This window comes from Antrostomus carolinensis, unplaced genomic scaffold, assembly GCF_000700745.2.
Source record: "Antrostomus carolinensis isolate BGI_N321 unplaced genomic scaffold, ASM70074v2 scaffold24885, whole genome shotgun sequence".
Taxonomy (NCBI): domain Eukaryota; kingdom Metazoa; phylum Chordata; class Aves; order Caprimulgiformes; family Caprimulgidae; genus Antrostomus; species Antrostomus carolinensis.
Window position 1 is genome coordinate 4,345 of NW_010317405.1, and position 18,341 is coordinate 22,685.

The 18,341-nt window shown below is 36.5% G+C and overlaps 1 protein-coding gene across 1 annotated transcript in view; it reads left to right on the top strand.

The window, feature by feature from the left end:
* The window catches only part of YTHDC2 (YTH N6-methyladenosine RNA binding protein C2), a gene marked incomplete at its 3' end in the record, with an annotated part of 22,203 nt that extends 4,047 nt beyond the window's left edge, over positions 1-18,156 (top strand). Inside the window, exons 5-25 of the mRNA XM_010168578.1 lie at positions 2,402-2,504; positions 3,720-3,876; positions 4,638-4,745; positions 5,524-5,672; positions 5,861-5,996; positions 6,347-6,473; positions 7,530-7,595; positions 8,592-8,770; positions 8,948-9,044; positions 9,132-9,219; positions 9,312-9,392; positions 10,312-10,394; positions 11,410-11,515; positions 11,668-11,787; positions 12,107-12,379; positions 12,905-13,031; positions 13,549-13,754; positions 14,319-14,514; positions 15,625-15,734; positions 17,259-17,551; positions 17,982-18,156. Coding sequence (XP_010166880.1) covers positions 2,402-2,504; positions 3,720-3,876; positions 4,638-4,745; positions 5,524-5,672; positions 5,861-5,996; positions 6,347-6,473; positions 7,530-7,595; positions 8,592-8,770; positions 8,948-9,044; positions 9,132-9,219; positions 9,312-9,392; positions 10,312-10,394; positions 11,410-11,515; positions 11,668-11,787; positions 12,107-12,379; positions 12,905-13,031; positions 13,549-13,754; positions 14,319-14,514; positions 15,625-15,734; positions 17,259-17,551; positions 17,982-18,156 — 2,980 coding nt within the window. The remainder of the gene's footprint in view (positions 1-2,401; positions 2,505-3,719; positions 3,877-4,637; positions 4,746-5,523; positions 5,673-5,860; positions 5,997-6,346; positions 6,474-7,529; positions 7,596-8,591; positions 8,771-8,947; positions 9,045-9,131; positions 9,220-9,311; positions 9,393-10,311; positions 10,395-11,409; positions 11,516-11,667; positions 11,788-12,106; positions 12,380-12,904; positions 13,032-13,548; positions 13,755-14,318; positions 14,515-15,624; positions 15,735-17,258; positions 17,552-17,981) is intronic.
* Between the last annotated feature and the right edge of the window lie 185 nt (positions 18,157-18,341).

Here is an 18,341-nt window from a genome sequence, read left to right on the forward strand (position 1 = left end):
AAGATTGTGTGCAGTTTCTACATTCATTGAACTGTGTAGATAGAGGGATTTCCAGGAATGAGCAGCAGTTGGGTTATGAGTGAGAAGATGGCAAAAGGTAGAGCTGGTTATGCTGCTTAAACAGGTGAAGGTATCACATAGCTAATGAAAGGGAATGCACTTGAACAGCAAAGCCAGGTTAAAGAAAAATTTGAATATATGTACAAAAGCTCACAGGGCTATTACGGGATTGAAAGAGGTAGTAAAGATGAATTACAAATAATGTGGATGATTAATGTGTGGAAGCATGCTGGCTGAAGAAAATGGAAGAATTACTGGAAGGAGTGCAGAAAATCCTGTTTAAGAAGAATCAGTAGATTCAGTTGAGAGAAAGAGCAGAATGGAGAGATGGCAGTATTTCCAGCTCTGGGCAAAAAAGATGTGGGGTGCAGGTGTTTACAGTAACACAAGAGTCTAATTTTTTAAGTTTTATTAACTATTAGACAGCAGTGATAATTTCTAGAAGGCTGCTGAAGAAGAGAGAGGAGTAGAAATGGGTAAAGTAAAGCATTTCCATCTTGGATGTGTTCCTTGAATTCAGTATGTTTGAGGATTTTTGAAAGGAGGAATGAATTCCAGACTTAGAAAGAAATATGCCTATGGTAATTAGTGAGTTTATGTCTTCCAGAAAAGAACTATGGAGTACAATACAAAGTACCTTTTCAGTACTTAAGGTGGCAGTGCTGGAGAAAGTAGTGGCAATCACTGTTTTGACTTGCACAGCTAACTCTGCCACAGGCACTAGAATAGTAACTTTGAAAGATTTTGAAATTTTTGAAGAGAAAAATTCAAGCGTTTGAAAAAGGTCAGCTGATTTCTTTGTGATTCAGTCAAGGATAGTGTATTGGGTTTGCGTGGCAAGGTTTCGGTGGCTTCTGTGAAGCTACAGGGCAGCTTCTGTGAGAAACTGCTAGAAGCTTCCTCTGTGTCCGATAGAGCCAATGCCGGCCAGCCCCAAGACAGACCTGCCACTGGCCAAGGCTGAGCCCATCGGTGATGTAGCACCATCAGAGGTGCTAGCACACACCTGTAGGATAACGTACTTAAGAAGGTAAAAAAAACCCCAAACCTGCACAACAGCAATTGCAGCCAGAGATGGGAGTGAGAATATGTGAGAGAAAGGAGGGGGAGGAGGTGCTCCAGGCACTGGAGCAGAGATTGCCCTGCAGCCTGTGACAAAGACCACAGTGAGACCCACAGAGGTCTGTGATGCAGGAGATGTCCACTTGCAGCCCCTGGAGGACCCCACACTGGAGCAGGTGGATGTACCCCAAGGAGACTGTGATCCCATGGGAAGCCCACTCAGGAGCAGGCTCCTGGCAGGACTTGTGGACAGGAGCCCACACAGGAGCAGGTTTGCTGGCAGGACTTGTGACCCTGTGGGGGACCCGCGCTGGAGCAGTCTGTTCCTGAAGGACTGCACCCCATGGAAAAGGTCCATGCTAAAGCAGTTGGTGAAGAACTCTCGGCCATGGGAAGGACTCACATTGCAGAAGTTGGTGGAGGACTGTCTCCTGTGGGAGGGACCCTACGCTGGAGCAAGGGAAGGCCATGAGGAGTCCTACTGAGGAGGAAGGAAGAGCAGAGACAGCATGGGATGAACTGACCGCAACCCCCATTTCCTGTCCTTCTGTGCCACTGCCAGGGAGAGCGTAGAAAGTCAGGAGTAAAGTTAAGTCCAGGAAGAAGGGAGGGATGGGGGGAAGATGTTTCAAGATTAATTTTTTTTTGTTTATTTCCCATTTTCCTACTCTGGTTTGATTGGTGATAAGTTAAACTAGTTTCTCCAAGTTGAGTCTGTTTTCCCTGTGACGGCAGTGTGTGAGTGAGCTCTCCCTGTCCTTATCTTGACCCATGAGCCTTTTGTTATGTTTTCTCTCCCCTGTCCATTTGAGGAAGCAGAATGATAGAGCAGCTCTGGTGGGCACCTGGCGTCCAGCCGAGGTCAGCCCACCACATACAGGCAAATACAAAGACTGTATCCAAGCAAGTGCTGAAGAACTGGAACTTGTTTTTCCAGAGCAGTCCACACTGAATTTTCCAGTAAATTAAAACAACATGGAGAGATTCTCAAGGTTCTGTTCCACTTGCTCATTTATTTATATAAATTTGAATCTCTCTTTGTTAATTAACCCATTGTCTGAAGTTTTGGAGCATAAGCGCTAAGATTGCTTAGGAGCGCTCTGGGAGTAGGCACAGTTTAAAAGCAAATAGTTTGCATGAAATCTTTGGTGAGAGACCTATAATATAATTCTACTTCTGGTGACCAGCTGTTCAATCTTTTAATTTCCAGTAATTAGTGGAAAGCTAGCAGCATTTTAATGATGCAAAAACCTAAGTATCTTTCTGAACTGTTTGACAGGGTTTCTCCAAAGACACTGTTAACTTTTTGCACTAATGGCGTACTACTTCGCACGCTAATGGCAGGCGACAGCACTCTATCAACTGTGACACATGTTATTGTGGTAAGACTCCTGTTGTATTTCATGTGAGGTGGAGCAGTATGTGTTATTTGTTAATTGGAAGATAAGATCCTCATTTTCTTTATTAATTTGCTGAGCATTTAGGGTGTTTCTGTTTTGTTAGAATGTGAATTAAAGACTTATTGAGTCTCTATTGTAGCATGTGCATTTAAATTTTTTTTTAATTATTATTTTTTGTAAAAGTGTCTTACTTTAGATTCATGCCAATAATTAATTTTGGAATCATGATGCAGTTGTGGAGGACAGAGCTCCAAATTGATCCAAGCTTGCTCTGTCAGAAAGGAGAATAACCTTAGGGAGGCTTATGTAGATAGGATTCAATGCAAGTATGTCAGAATTTCTTGTATCATGTACTTGCTGTAGCAATACCAGGTTTGCAGTCCACTTGGTTGCCTAAATGTTTTCAAGATAATGAGTTGTCTGATTTTCTGCAAATTATTTGAGTGTGTTCATGTATGATTTTGTGCATATTCCTATTGTGGAGCTTGATAACTCAGTGGAAGTAGTATGTTTACCACAAGATTAAGTTCACCACTGCTGAAGAGAGAAAAAGTCATGATAATTTTAGGTGCCTGCCTGTTTATGGAAATGGAAAGAAGTGTGATAATGCTTTATACATTCTTGACTACAGCCTGAAAATGTTGTATTTGGATCCCTGCTTCATAAATTCATAATGTAATACAAAACAGAAGAACATATCAACAAAGATGATCAGTCATGTGCCTTAATTGATTATAAGCTTTGTGTATGACTTTATTGGATCTAAGCAGTCTAACTTTTTTCTGATTATGTGATATCATACATTTCTTTAAATGTTCATCAGTTGTGAAGTAACAAAATAAGGTTTGTAGGATTCATGGTTTGTGTCATTATCTTGAAAATGAGATTCAAATATAAGAAAAGTTTTAGAAGTTCACTTTAACTTCTGAAATCAAGGTGTATGTGGCTTGTGCATTACCAGTGCAGTCTGCTCTGATATCTTCATAAAACCTTTTGAAATATTTTTTAACTTTTGGATAGTTAAAAAAGAAAATCCTTACTTAAACTAGACTTACACATTTTAATGTCTCTGTAATGTACCAGCAAATTATATAGTTTATTTTTTAAAAATGTTTGTATTTGTGAAAAATTATAATCTTGGATCTGTGATATTTCTCTTGTGTGTTTTTTTTTTTTCTTTTTTTCCTTTTGTTATAGGATGAAGTACATGAGAGGGATAGGTTCAGTGACTTCTTGTTAATAAAACTGAGAGATGTGTTGCAAAAACAGACTAATTTAAAACTAATTATTTCTAGTGCTGCTCTGGATGCAAATCTCTTTATTAGGTATTTTGGAAGTTGCCCAGTAATAGACAGTAAGTATTTATGTAAACTCTTAAATCTGAGTATACCTGCCCTAGGACTTACAGATCTTACCAAACTGTAGCAAACCATTCAGAGTAAGGGAACATGATAAATACACTGAGAGTTACAGCATTGCTTGTTCTTTCTTTGTTCATTTTTGTTGATTATTAACTATTTGCACCTACTTCAGATTGAAGTGTTTTTATCACAGGGAGTTCTGTAAGTGCAGAAATGTCCTGGCCCCCACCATGTTCAGTTCAAGAAGCAGGAAAAGACTCTTACAGTGCTCATCTCCGTGCTGATGTAGAACCTAGCTTCTACAAGACTGTGATATATATTAATTTATTCCAGTAGATTCTGTTTCTTCAGATCTCAGAGATTGCTACTGGTAAATTCTTTTTTGTAACCCTAAACAAAAAGGGATATTTTATTTTTCTCGTTTTGATAAAATTGCAATTAATAACTTAATCAATTTTACGAGCATCTCTTGCTATAACGTTTGATAGAATTGAAGAGGTTAATGAGAAATAAAGTACCCAGCTGGCATTTCCCATTTGAAATGCTGTTTTGTTTTGTGACCCAGTAGTTTTAAGAAAGTAAACTCCAGTGAAGATATTTTTACAAGACTTTTAAAAGAAAGTAATAATTCCTTAAATCAGGCCCTAATAATGTTTTATTTGCTATTTGTGTCTACAAAAATGCTTTTTTAAAACTAAGATTATAAATGAAACTAGGGAGTGTCTAATATTTTGTGAATTATTTATACTTTCAGTACAAGGAAGACCTTTTGAAGTTAAAGAGATGTTTTTGGAGGACATTTTACGAAGCACTGGGTATACAAACGAAGAGATGATAAAGTACAAAAAAGAGAAGCAGCGAGGTTGGTGGACTTCTTAATTGTTGGGGGTGGCAATGAGTCTCATTGATGGATTGAACAACTAAATAGGATGATTCTCTGTTAAAATTCCAAAGTCAGAGTATTAAGTGAGATGTAATGAGATCACAGCAAGTGTCTTTAAGCTCTCAGTGTTTACATAATTGAAGTAAATTATGTAACTTTAAAAAAATGTCACTTTCTTTCAATGGTTGCGTTCTTTTTGCTTTCGTTTGGCAGTTGTTATATTTTTCTTAGTTTTTTGTGGAGCAGAACTGGGGGCAAAACCCCAAGATATAACATAAAATCCTAACTGTATATTTATTGTGGTGCTCACCTCCGATCACTGTGGATAGAAAAACTCAGTTAAGGCAGTGGTGTCTTCTCCTGTTTCTTCTACTTGTACGCAGAAAGTTGTTACATGCAGGAGCTGTATTGCTTCTCTTTTGGTGTTGCACTTCTGGAGAAAGATCTGGACTGAGAATTGCGTAGAAAATATTTACTTGGGATGCTCACTTTAATGCAGTAAATTGGAATATTGGAGACTTAGGGTGTTAAGCAGCCAAATAGTGTTCTTTTACCTTCTTCTTGGAGCAGATGTTTGCAGTGGCACGCTTTGGGTGCTTTCAGTCATGGAATTTATATTGGACTGGTAACAGTGCTCTAGATTGAACAAGAGGTTGAATTAGTAAAACTTTGTGACTTGATATAACTATTGTATCTGAAAACAGTGGATAATTAAGACAACTGTAAAACTTTTTTTAAAATACTGTATGTGTTCTAGAAGAAAAACAGCAAAACACTCTTACTGAGTGGTGTTCTGCTCAAGAAAATAATAGCAAACTGGAATCTCAAAGACAGAGATCTGTCCCAAGTACAGCTGAAGAGTACAATCTGTTGCCTGATGGTGGTGCCACAGTACTTAATCAACTGGTAAGTTTTTCCTTTTTTTGGAGGAGATGTTTAAATCTGTGTTATATTATTACTGCTCACTTAAAAACTCTTTTCTAAAGATACTACTCTGGTAGAGCTTCTAGGAGGATATAAACATACTTTAAAACATTATTTTCTTTTTTAATTAGCATGAGCTCCTCTAGCTAAAGTGTACTTTTTCTCTTCAGACTGAAAAAGATGTGAGCTGCCTTGAACCATGGCTAATAAAAGAAATGGATTCTTGTCTTTCTGACATCTGGTTGCATAAAGATATCGATTCCTTTGCTCAGGTGTTCCATCTCATTTTAACTGAAAATGTTAGTGGTAAGTTTCTCATCTTACTACATAAGAAATAACCACCACAAAATGACTTGAATTTCTGTGGCTACTTTATCTATTTTTTTCAAATTTTGGTACCTTTGAATTCTGATGCCTATTGAAGAAATGAATGGGGTTAGCAGAGTTAAGAGTTTTGTAGTTATTTGTTGTCCTTGTTTTGAAGTATTGACAGGTGTTTCTAAAATGGTGTGAACTGACTGGTGGGAGGAAGTGAGGAAACATTCTCTTTGGGCTGGGTTTTGAAAGTCATTCATACTTCATTTAGGTGAAAAAATTAACATGTTTGGATTAGTTTCGCTGATTTTTAAAAAAAAATTATTTTTTTTACTTTTCAGTTGATTATGGGCACAGTGAAACTAGCGCGACTGCACTAATGATTGCTTCAGGGAGAGGCTTTCTGAGTCAAGTAGAACAACTGATTAGTATGGGAGCAAGTATCCACTGCAAATCATCCAATGGCTGGTAAAAAGAAACATAAACTGAAAGATAGATTTATTTTACTTTATACAAATGAGAAAGAAATTTCTATAACACCTAAACTAATTTGCTATCTTATCAGAGTACTGTAAGTGCTAATAGGTTTTGACAGTCTAATCAGTTTCTAACTTCTGTTTATCACATTTTCTATAAATTCTAAATTGAATTCTTAATTAAACAGTCTGAAGTGTGGGATTACTTTCAATGAGTCTGATTTAACACACTTGTTAGAACAAAAATTGGGATCTTTCTCACTGGGTTGATTGAATTCAACCCAAAATGCTTCCTGATTCTTATTTTAAGAGAGTAACCTATATTGGATTTAAAAATAGTATATTACAGGTGCAAATTTCTTCGCTGTGTTATATTTGTAAATATGTTGCATCATGTGAAAATATTTGTGAATCTTTAAAAATCCAGATTTTTGTGGCCATGAATTGTGTCTTCATATAAACAGGAAACTATAGTAAGTAATTATAATATGGAAAGATAAGAATGAGGATTCCTGGGGTCCGGTATTTGGTACTGCCACTTGAAAAACTTCAGAAGGAATGCAGTCTAAAAGGAAAACAGAATGAAATGCGTTGTGAGGAGGGCAACTTCTGTAAGCCATCAAAAAGACCATTGTTTTCATATATTTTGGTCGAAGAGGTCTGGGGTGTTTCTTCTCAGGATGATTTAAAGGAGCTAATAAAGGGTTCTGCAGAAAGGCATGGCTTATCTCTGCATATTGGTGTGTGTTTTTTGAAGGAATGGCACATTTTTCCTCCTCATTTCCTTCTGCATACTTGCATGTACTTCTGTGTAAAAGTAAAGAATTCCTTGGTAAAGAATTGCAGTTACTTAAAAATCATATAGTTATTACACCTGTTCGTGCACTGAAAAATGTGAATTTGGAGCTCCAGCAATAACAGCACTGATTGAACGTTAACGCAGACGTTGATAGAAGTGTGGTGGCAGTTGTCTCCTCATGTAATGTGCTATTCATAGGTACCTTTTGAGGTGAGAAATTTAATTAAAAAATTTATGCATCTCTTTCAGGATGGCTTTAGACTGGGCTAAGCACTTTGGGCAGACAGAGGTGGTTGACCTGTTGGAGTCCTACAGGTAAGCTTTAACTGCTTTGGAGAAACAGTATAATGTGGTGAAGGGAAATTTATGTTTTGTAGTCTTTTAATTGGAACAGGTTGTAGCTTTTTACGCTTTAAAATCTGGCCCAAGTAGCAAGTTTTATTTGAGAATGAGAATATTTTGAAAACAAAGTTATTTGAAAGAAAGTTTGTGTTCAGTATCATCGTGATTGTGTTTGCCCAACTCCTAGGATAAATACAGTTCTCATAGTGTAGGACTTATTTTATATTATTAGCATTTATCATCCTCATATGGAGATTCCTGTCATGGTGGTATGCCTAGGCAGGGTGTGATTATAGTAACTTAAATAACTTAGGTGGTACATGGTATAGAATCAGCATCTCCTAAAGTACACAGAGGAGATGATGATTTTATGTACCATTTTAATTTCAGATACTTATTTTGGAAACAAATCTGTTGTGTGTTTTTATCTGTATATTGTTGATACATGATAGCCATAAGAAAGAAACTTTATATTATTGAGTCACAGGTGCACTAGGCCATTAAAGAATTGTTTTTTTTATTAACTTACAGTTATCATAGTTTGGTTACGGTTTTGTAGAAACCTGTATTATAGTTTCTCTTAGTGTAGTTTCTGTTAGTGTGGGACTTGCTTAACTGTTACGGTAGGGAAGCTTTTGGAAAATAGATTTCTTTTAAATATTTTTCCTTTAACAGGTAAATAAATGGTGTCTTTATACTTAGAGGTCTGTCACATTTGCTTAGGATTGTGTTTCAATGAAATGTAATTAAAGTTAATGCTAAAAATTGAAGTTTCATGCTTTGCTGAGTTAGCACTTAAATTAGTGAGCAGTAGTAGTACTGTGGAGATGCTCTTCTGCTACACTTTAAAATTAAATTAAAATTCAAGATGAGTAGTCTTACTGGTCTTGAGCTAAAAATGAGTTGATGGCTGAACGCAAACTCAAAGCAAGCAACCTTGATTCTGGCCTGTGTATTTGTATCTTTTAGTGCTTCACTAGAATTTGGAAATCTGGATGAAAGTTCCCTCTTCCAAACAATTGGTAGTGACCTTAGTGCAGAGGACAGAGAACTGTTGAAAGCTTATCATCACAGTGTTGATGATGAAAAAGTGGATCTGGATCTGATTATGCACTTACTTTATAACATCTGTCATAGTTCTGATGCTGGTAGGTATATACACACACTCCCAATAAATGGCTGTGGATTCAGCTTCTGATGAATTGTGCTCTTTTTTTCAGTGACAATCAAATAGGTAAAACCTTCTGAATGCTAGTATATGCAGTACTGGCATGTATTTGAGGTGAATTTTCTGTTTAACTCTGCAAACCAACTTCTTTTTTTAGGAGCGGTTTTAATATTTCTTCCTGGATATGATGAGATAATTAGCCTGAGGGACCGTATTCTTTTTGATGACAAGAGATTTGCTGATAATGCTCACAGGTAAAACCTCCAGTTTCTAAGGTTGTCTTGAGTTTTTACTGTTTTTTTTTTAAAGATACCTAAAATGTGCTCTTTGTCTTGCATTAGATACCAAGTTTTCATGCTTCATTCAAATATGCAGACTTTGGATCAGAAGCAGGTGCTTAAAAGTCCACCTTCTGGCATCCGCAAAATAGCAAGTATCCGAGGACTTTGTCAGATACTATGTTGATCTATTTTGTCTCTGCTTTTACAATTTATATTGTGGCTTTTTTTTTTTAATTGCAGATTCTGTCTACTAATATTGCGGAAACCAGCATAACCATCAGTGATGTTGTATTTGTTATTGACTCTGGCAGGATGAAAGAGGTATGATTGGCTTAAACTTTCTTTGGAAAGTAAGCTTTCTGGCATTATTTTAAAATATGTAATACACAAATTTTTGAGAAGTATTTTTTTATAGTAGGCTGAGAGGTAGTGTGTGTCAAGCAACAAAACTCACTGAGGAGTTCTGACATCCATTTGTTTTATGACAAATACTGTAAAGAACTAGCTGTTTAAAAACACTGTAAAAGCTATTGCAGGTTGATATAGTGAGATATCTCTATCTTTTTTTCTTCCCCTTGAATTTAGTATTTCTATTTGATTTTTAAAGCCAGTTCATCAGTGTAGATCGCCATCTTCCTCAGAGAACACTGGAAGTTCCCTTTGTCCTACTTTTGTATATAGCCCAAGTCTAACCCATTAAGTTTTTAAACACTGGTTTTGGTGTGTTGAATTCCCATTCCCTAATTACTTGTTGAAGAGAAGTGAGATAACATAATGAGGCAGTGTAAGACCTAGTATGTGGCTTAGAAAATAAAATTATATTTCGTAGGAGATGCACATAAAATTTCTGAAGTTCACGCGGTAATACAATTTTTTTGTAATTGTGTGTCAGATGTAGGAAAATAAGGATGTAATCTCCAAATGAGACAAAGAGGAAAACTTCACTGAATATAGTAACATATTTTTGCTTCATTTGTGATACCACAAAACACAATCTCTGTCTTCTATTGACTTAAAATTACCTATTGATTAAAAAACTTTAATTTAAAAAACTGTGTAGCACAAAGATACTGCAAAGGAGGCAGCATAACTTCACTTAAAACTAAGTATTTTAGATATACCTTCGTGCCAGAAGCTGCTGGTGCTTATTACTTTTTTTTTTTAAGAGAACTTACTAGTAACTTTTATTTCATGTAGCCTATGCAATCTTGTTTTTATGTTCCTTGCTTTGCTTTTATAGAAGTCTTTTGATGCACTGAGTTGTGTTACAATGCTAAAAATGGTGTGGATTTCAAAAGCCAGTGCTATCCAGAGAAAAGGCAGGTAATAAATGCTTCATACTGAATTTATTTTGCAGATGTCCACTGTCCCGTATGTTAAGGATAAAGTACACAATGTAATAGCAGCCAGACTGGCTAATGATATTTGTCCAGTATCATATTGGACAATGTCCAGTGCTAATTCTCTGGAGAAGAGTAAGGGTCAGCATGTATTTCCTTGGAGTCATTTCCCAAATTGTAGAAAAGTGGCACTCAGGAATTTCTCAAAGCTTATATTAGGTCTGGCTTGTTTTCCTCCATGAAATTGTTCTCCTCCATTTTTCTCCCATGTAGCACCCAGCAGCCACAATGTCCAGGAAGGTGCTGGACATGACAACTTGACAACTTGACGTGTGGCAAAGGGCTGCCTGTTGCTAGTTTTTAATTGATGCCCTTTCATCCCAATACTAGAAGAGACATTGAGGAGTGATTCCTTATTCACCTTCTCCAAACTATTCATGACTTAAGTCCTTTATCATATTCTTCGCAACACTGAGTGAGGGCTAAGAGGAAATGTAGCAACAAATGCCTATGTTTGGTGATAGGGTATTGTCATTAACCGGCAGGAATTTTAGCGTGACTGTGTACATTTGCTGTCTCTCACTCACAAGTTGTTTGGTCTTCTACCCTTTACTCCCAGAGTAACTCCCAACTATGTGGGGGATGTGAAGAGGAAGAAAGGAAGTTTACCACTTACATTCCTTACAGCAAAGGACAATTGAGATTTGGATTGGTTTTAGGTTAGCAAAAAACCCACATCACTATTTTTAGATAGGCCTTATTTTTGTTTCTCCAGGGCTTTCAGTGTTGGGGTAAAATTTCTTTACTATCCAAAATAATCCATGTACTGGGAAACTCTCGCCTCATGTGTGGGACTTACACCTAATGACAAAATTATCTTTTTCTTAGACCTACTTCTACATTTCCATTCTAAGTTTGTGTGTATATGTGGTATTTTATTTATTTACTTATTTAAAGGTATACTAATTTTCAACAACTTCCTATGTTTTATTTTCAAGGGCTGGACGCTGTCAGCCTGGAATCTGTTTTCATCTCTTCAGCAGGCTCCGATTTCAGAATATGTTGGAATTTCAGACTCCAGAGCTTCTAAGAATGCCACTTCAGGTGCACATTCAGTTAGAAATTATATCTTTTAAAAAATGTATTCTGACCAAACTGTACTATTAACTCAAAAAAGGTGGTGGGTTTTGTTTTCTTTTCTTTTGTTTTTCACCAATCTTCACATTTATTTTTTTTTTTTACTTTTTAACTTGCAGGAGCTTTGTTTACACACAAAACTTCTGGCTCCAATTAACTGTCCAGTTGTTGACTTTCTTATGAAAGCTCCTGATCCTCCACCAGCTTTAATTGTGAGAAACGCTGTGCAAATGCTTAAGGTCGGTAGAGGAATAGATTTAGATGGGAATTGCACTTGATTCTATATTTGGGATGTGTCAACGTATCTTAACTGAGTTTTGTTTGTACTGAGACTGTTGTTTAGTTACTTAGGGATGCTTTGAGATTTTGTGTATTGTCTGTTTTCATTTCGTGTGTGTGGATGTGTTTTTCCATGTTATGGCAGGAAAGCACATAAAAACCTCCTCTTGCTTGGTAAGAAGTTTGACTTGCTTCCTTAGTGTTTGGGAACAACGCTAGTTAATGTCCCCGTCCCCCCTCTTTTTCTTTTTTCTTTCCCTTTTGTTTTTTTTTAAACAGACCATAGATGCCATGGACCCTTGGGAAGATGTTACTGAACTTGGTTATCATCTCACTGAATTACCAGTAGAACCACACCTTGGTAAAATGGTGTTATGTGCTGTTGTTTTGAAGTGCCTGGATCCTGTTCTTACTATTGCTTGCACTCTTGCATATCGAGACCCTTTTGTCCTACCTACACTGGCCTCTCAAAAACGTGCAGCCATGCTGTGTAGAAAACATTTCACTGCGGGAACGTTTAGTGACCATATGGCACTTCTCAGGGCTTTCCAGGTATTATTTCATCTTCAGAAAGCGTGCTAATCACAATACATGACATACCAAAGTAAATTATGTAGCAGTCGAGTTGGATATAGAATTAGAGACTATGATTAAGTCTTTAGAGAAGAAATTTCATTTTTGCCCAGTGGCTTTCCTGTATATAGGACTCAGATTTGTGAGGGAACACTTTGTCAGGTTTTTTTGTTTATATTTTCAAACCTGGTTAAATTCTGAATGTTCCAACAAGCTGCCGCTTTATATCCTGCTACACTGGTAACTTAAAATAATGATCTTAAGATAATGATCTTTATAATAACTTAACATAATGATCATTGTGTTAATTTAGGGAACGGGTAAAGGGAATATAGTACTTAACCAGAAAGAAAAAAATCTGGTTTGATACATTTCCTTTCTTTCAGAATGTTTTTGCCTTCGTCTTATGGATGTAAATGTAATTTTTTTTTTTTTTTCAAAAGTGCATTGTTTAATTTTAGCTAATCAAATTAATAGGCAAATGTAAAAAAATATTCTTTACAGGCGTGGCAGAAGGCGCGCAGTGATGGCTGGGAGAGAGCTTTCTGTGAAAAGAACTTCCTGTCTCAAGCCACGATGGAAATCATCGTAGGAATGAGAACACATTTGCTTGGCCAGCTTAGAGCCTCAGGTAGATAGTTTGGAAAAAAAATTTAACATCCTTGGAGTCAAGAGTATACCTAGTACAAGTGTATACAAATCATAACGAGAACAGTGTTCGCTGCTGTAGTTTTCCTTCCTTACTTGAAACAGACCAGTACACATTCATGCTGGGCATGATGCAGATGCTAGAGTGAGGAAGTGTGGCTGAGGAACTAACTGAAAGCACCATGATTGTTTCATGTGCCACTGGCTTTCGGTGTGAGATAATGTTTCCTTGCATTTTTACATTCCAATAAATTATTTCCAGAGGAAATGTCGTTGTGTTGTGAAAAGTAATTCTATTCTGTGTTAGCATATAACCCCTTATCAGGAAGGATTTCAGTATAATGGATTCTTGGTGTTGTTAAGGTTGGCAGTGTGAAAAATGCAACATATCTGTAGTTTATTTAACTTTTAATTTTTTTCCCAAATTCCTTTTGAGGAGCAAAACAGTAACTCATAAATACAAGCAAATAGAACACATTTTTGTCCTCTTTTTTCTTCAGGTTTTGTTAGAGCCAGAGGAGGAGCCGATATTAGAGGTGTTAATGCTAACTCTGAAAACTGGGCTGTAGTTAAAGCTGCCTTAGTGGCTGGAATGTATCCCAATCTAGTGCATGTAGACAGAGAGAACCTCATTTTGAGTGGACCAAAGGAGAAGAAAGTGCGATTTCATCCTACCTCTGTTCTTAGTCAACCTCAGTATGAAAAGGTAAAATCACTTTGAATTTATAGTTTCCAGAGAAGAGCAGTATACTCTATCAAACATTTTAGAAATGTTTCTTCATAGTTGTCGATACTTTAAAAGAAGCATGTGTATTAAATACTACATTTTTAGAAAATATTTTTCCTAGCAATTGATAAAACAAATAATTGGAGTTGGTTTATTTTTCCTATACTGTTTTATCAAAACTTATTTCAGTTAGTCCTTCTTCTAGGTAGAACAAGAAAAAATGGAAAAAAAAAAAAACCCACCTCGTTATGAAACTATTTTAAAGATGTAGCAATCCCTGCTCATAATAGCAGGAAGAAGTTCTGCTTGGAAATGGATTTTTTTTTTTTATCCTTTTTTAAAGCAAATTATTTTGTTTCAGGGTGGTAGGGGTAGGATAATTTGTGAGTCTGGTTGAGTTCTCTCTTGCTTTTTTTTGCGTGTATAAGTTTGTGTGTATCAATATTTATGTACTTATTTCTAGGTAAAATAAGAAATTTGTTAAAATTTATTTTAATTACAAAGTGAGGGTAAAATAGCCTAGTCTTATTTGCTCTTGCACAGATTCCCCCAGGAAATGGGCCGGCTGCAGCCATTCAGGCACTCCCTACAGACTGGCTTATATATGATGAAATGATGGGATCTCAGAGGATAGCAAATATCAGATGCTGTTCTGTTGTAACGCCTGTTACTGTGTCACTCTTCTGTGGACCAGCTAGATTACCAAGAAACGCTTTGCAGAAACCTTCAACTTCTCAAGGTATAGTGGGGTTTGGATTTGGCATGTTTTCATTGGTATATGCTAGTATGTGATATGAAAGTCTTACTTTTCAAGAATATTTAATTACTTATATTGGCTAATTCTTAAAACAACAGAATTCTAGTTCCTGTAGCTGTTCAAGAGTACTTCATAGGCTCTGTAATAAATGTCTTAGTTACATGAATCCTTATAGATTGCTATCCGTAAATTATACTTACATAGTTCTGAAGTCTCAGAAATTACAGTTTGTAATGAAATAAAAAAGTTCAAACAAAACGTCTAATGACAACACTAGTGCTGAGAAGTGTAGTATGTATGGTTTTTCTGCCGACTGCTTTATTTGATTCTTTGAACCGGGTTATTCAAACTGATTAATAATTTAGAAACTATCAATGTGGCAAATTCTCATATTGCTTCCAGCTGAAACATGTATTTTAGAGATTATTTTGTACTGATAACTTTTAATGACAATTAACTATACTATTAACTAGAAGTAATAGGAAACATACAGAAATTTCCTTTTTATTGTTTAAATGGAGTGCTGCAGGAATAGAAGCAAAAATCATCTGTCCTGCTGCCAGTTCTCTAAAAATGTTAGTTTGAATCAAAGAAAGAGTCCAAGTTATTTTTTAAGCTTTCCTGTCTTGCTTTTAAACTGCTACCCTTAAAATACTGTTCATGCTGATTGAATTGTGCTTAAAAAAAAAATAATTAGAATCCTATTTAATAGCTGTATGTATATATAATTTATTTTTTTCTTAATGGGTCTTTAAATCTGCTGTTTTACTAGGAAATAAAGCATAGAGCAATGTGTGGTTTTGCAAACAGCTTCAGGCAAAAGTCTGATAATGGCTTGTTGATATTGATGAAGGTACTTGAGTGAGTCAGATCACATCAGCACAGCAGCACTGGAGTTCTGCTAACTGAAGCAAAGACTTCAGAGGTTTATTTGCAGAAAACAAAAAGTAGTTTTACAAATGTTTACATTTTAAAATAAAATTTAGAAGGAAAATTGGTTTATTGCTGGCAATATACAGTAGTGTTCAGGTTTTTTTGTATATACATGGAAATAATGTAGAAATGTTAGTGTACCTTTTATATTTAATTCAGGGGATAGGGTGTCTAATGATAGCAGTGACAGTGAGGTGGAGGATGAAACAACTGCTAATTTGGCACTGCTGAAGCTAGATGAATGGCTCCATCTCAAACTGAACCCTGAAGTGAGTAATGTATCATGTTAATGCTTGTTTCTTGTAGAAGGATATTTATGTCATGTCTTCCTAAAAAGATTCTGAAACACTTTGAGTCACCCAGAATTTTCTGTAAGAATGACTGTCACGGTCCATTTGAGTCTCCCAGATTTACAGGACAACATACGCTGTGATTTAACCTTTATTTTGTGAGGTGATTAAGAAATACAACAAGCAAACAGGGGCTCAATCCCCTTTTTGCCCAGACTGGTCTAACGTGTGAATTCCTTATTCATCATTCAGGTTGTAAGGTTTCATAACTTATAAACAATAACTCTCAGTATGTACACCTATGAGAAAAATTAAAAAAAGAATTAGTTACCTAGCTGACAGTGAGAGTACTCATCCTTCTTCCTCCATCATGGTGTGGGTGTCCCCTGTATCAGACTGGGAAGCAGGAAAGCCTCAGCATTCCAGCTGCTGTTGCATCCACTTCAAAAACTTTTTGGGTAAGCTGATGCTTTGTACCTTCCTGCTTTGAGGTTTGGTTCATTTTGGTAAGTTAGCAGATTGTGCCAAAACTGCCAGACAGAAGATAACAGCTGCAGGAGGTGGCAAGCTGCAGACAATAGTGGCTGCATAATGGCCCTTCAGCTCTTTCTGGCCAGCTGTCCTGCCTACCTGGTGCTCTTGCTTTGACCTAATGGCACTGCTGGCAGCACATACCAAACCTTAGCATGAGCTAGGTTTGCCATCTGAACGGGACTCGAGTGAACCATTGCAATGGCATATTGTGTATTTCCTTCTCTGAGAGGATGACTAATGCTGGATCAAAGTGGAGCACTTGGAGTTGCTGAAAGAAAGTTGCTGAAAGAAAGAAAAAAGACCAAGAAAAAAAACCCAACCCAACTTTTGAAGATAGAAGTCTTCAGGTCATTGAGAAGCTCTGCCTGTGGTAGGAGGTAGAATAGTTCAGGGGTTATGAAACACTTGGACTTAGCAGATCTAATAATAATAATGTGTCTTCCAGAGATGTTCAGTGTGATTTTTTTTTTTAAGTGTGATTTTTTTAAAAAAAACGGAAGCATTTCTGTTAACATGGGAGTTGAGTCTTCTACATTCAGCCATCTCCCTTGAGCAGAAGTCTTCTCAACTGAGCTCTTATTCTTCAGGTATGAATGAAGAGTGCATGAATACAGACTGAATTGAGAGAAGGGGCATAAAGCCTGAAAAGTTGCGTTTTTTTTTTTTAATGATACAATTTAAAAGTGAAAAATAAAAAATCCTGTGGGTTTACAGTATAATTTTAAGTGTGATGCAGAGCTAAATGAAAGAAAATGTTTTAAAAATTATTTTGCACCTGAGGGGAGAAAAGATAACAGCTTAGTTTAAATGTGGGGTTTTCTCCCCCTCCCTGGCACTTCAGTCTTTGCCTTTCCATTTGGACTCTGTTCACCTTGGAATGCCAGATGCTGCTTGATAGGAAAGACATAGGCTACCCTTACCTGTCTGATCTCACTTTTACTAATCTAACAGAATTTAAATTCATTACAGGCTGCTGGTTTGCTCTTGCAACTCAGGCAGAAGTGGCATAGCTTATTTTTGCGTTGTATGCGAGCCCCTTCTAAACCGTGGTCTCAAGCTGATGAAACAACTGTAAGAGCAATTGTAGCTGTTTTAAGTACTGAAGAACAGGCTGCAGGTTTGCAGCAGCCTTCAGGAATTGGTCAGAGACCAAGACCTATGATATCTGAAGAACTTCCTTTAGCATCTACATGGTGGTCAACGAACAGTAGAAAAAACTCAGCAGAAACTGAATTCTCTGATGACTCTTCCACTGCTGAAAAGTAAGCTTTTGAGATCTTCTAGAGACTGTAGGTTGCAATTTCTTTAGCTATAAAAGCATCACTTTAATTTCTGCTAGTAATAAAAAGGAATAAAAAATAGAAATACATTTGAAATAATTGATACTGTCCTATGCTGCATTGTAGTTGTGATTTCATTGAGATGTATTTCGTATGTGTGCCTGCTGTTTGAGAGAGCAGTCAGGAATATTGTCCATGAATTGTGATCTCTGGGAAGAAGTAGCAGAAGAGATTTGACCTTAGCATTCAGGGTTACACAGTTCGTGATCAGTATTTTTTTCCTTAGTGTTTAATATGTTTTGGAATTACTGTAATGTAGATAGTTAAGCAATAGGTTGATGTGTAGATAAAAATTGTTCTGTGACTGCTTATGAAAATCCTAGTGTGTCCTGTGTCTACCTTTACTTTTTAGAGTTTTAATGAAATCTACGCCTCGTGCACTTCACCAGACAAAGTACAAAGAAAAAAACAGTTTGCATTCCAAACGTACTTCAGATGACAGGTCAGATCAATCGTCAGTGAAGTCTACAGACAGCAGTAGCTATCCTAGCCCCTGTGCTAGTCCTTCTTCTCCAATATCTGCAAAGGTAGAATTCTCATAACTAAATTACCCCCCCTCTTCAATATTAATAAAATTTCTGAAATAGATTTGCTGATATCATTCAGCAACTATGAGGTATTATATTGATAAAATAAGAACCTAACTTAGATTTTAATTTTTTAAAAGCTGCATAATGTTAATTTATCATAGAATCATAGAATAGATTGGGTT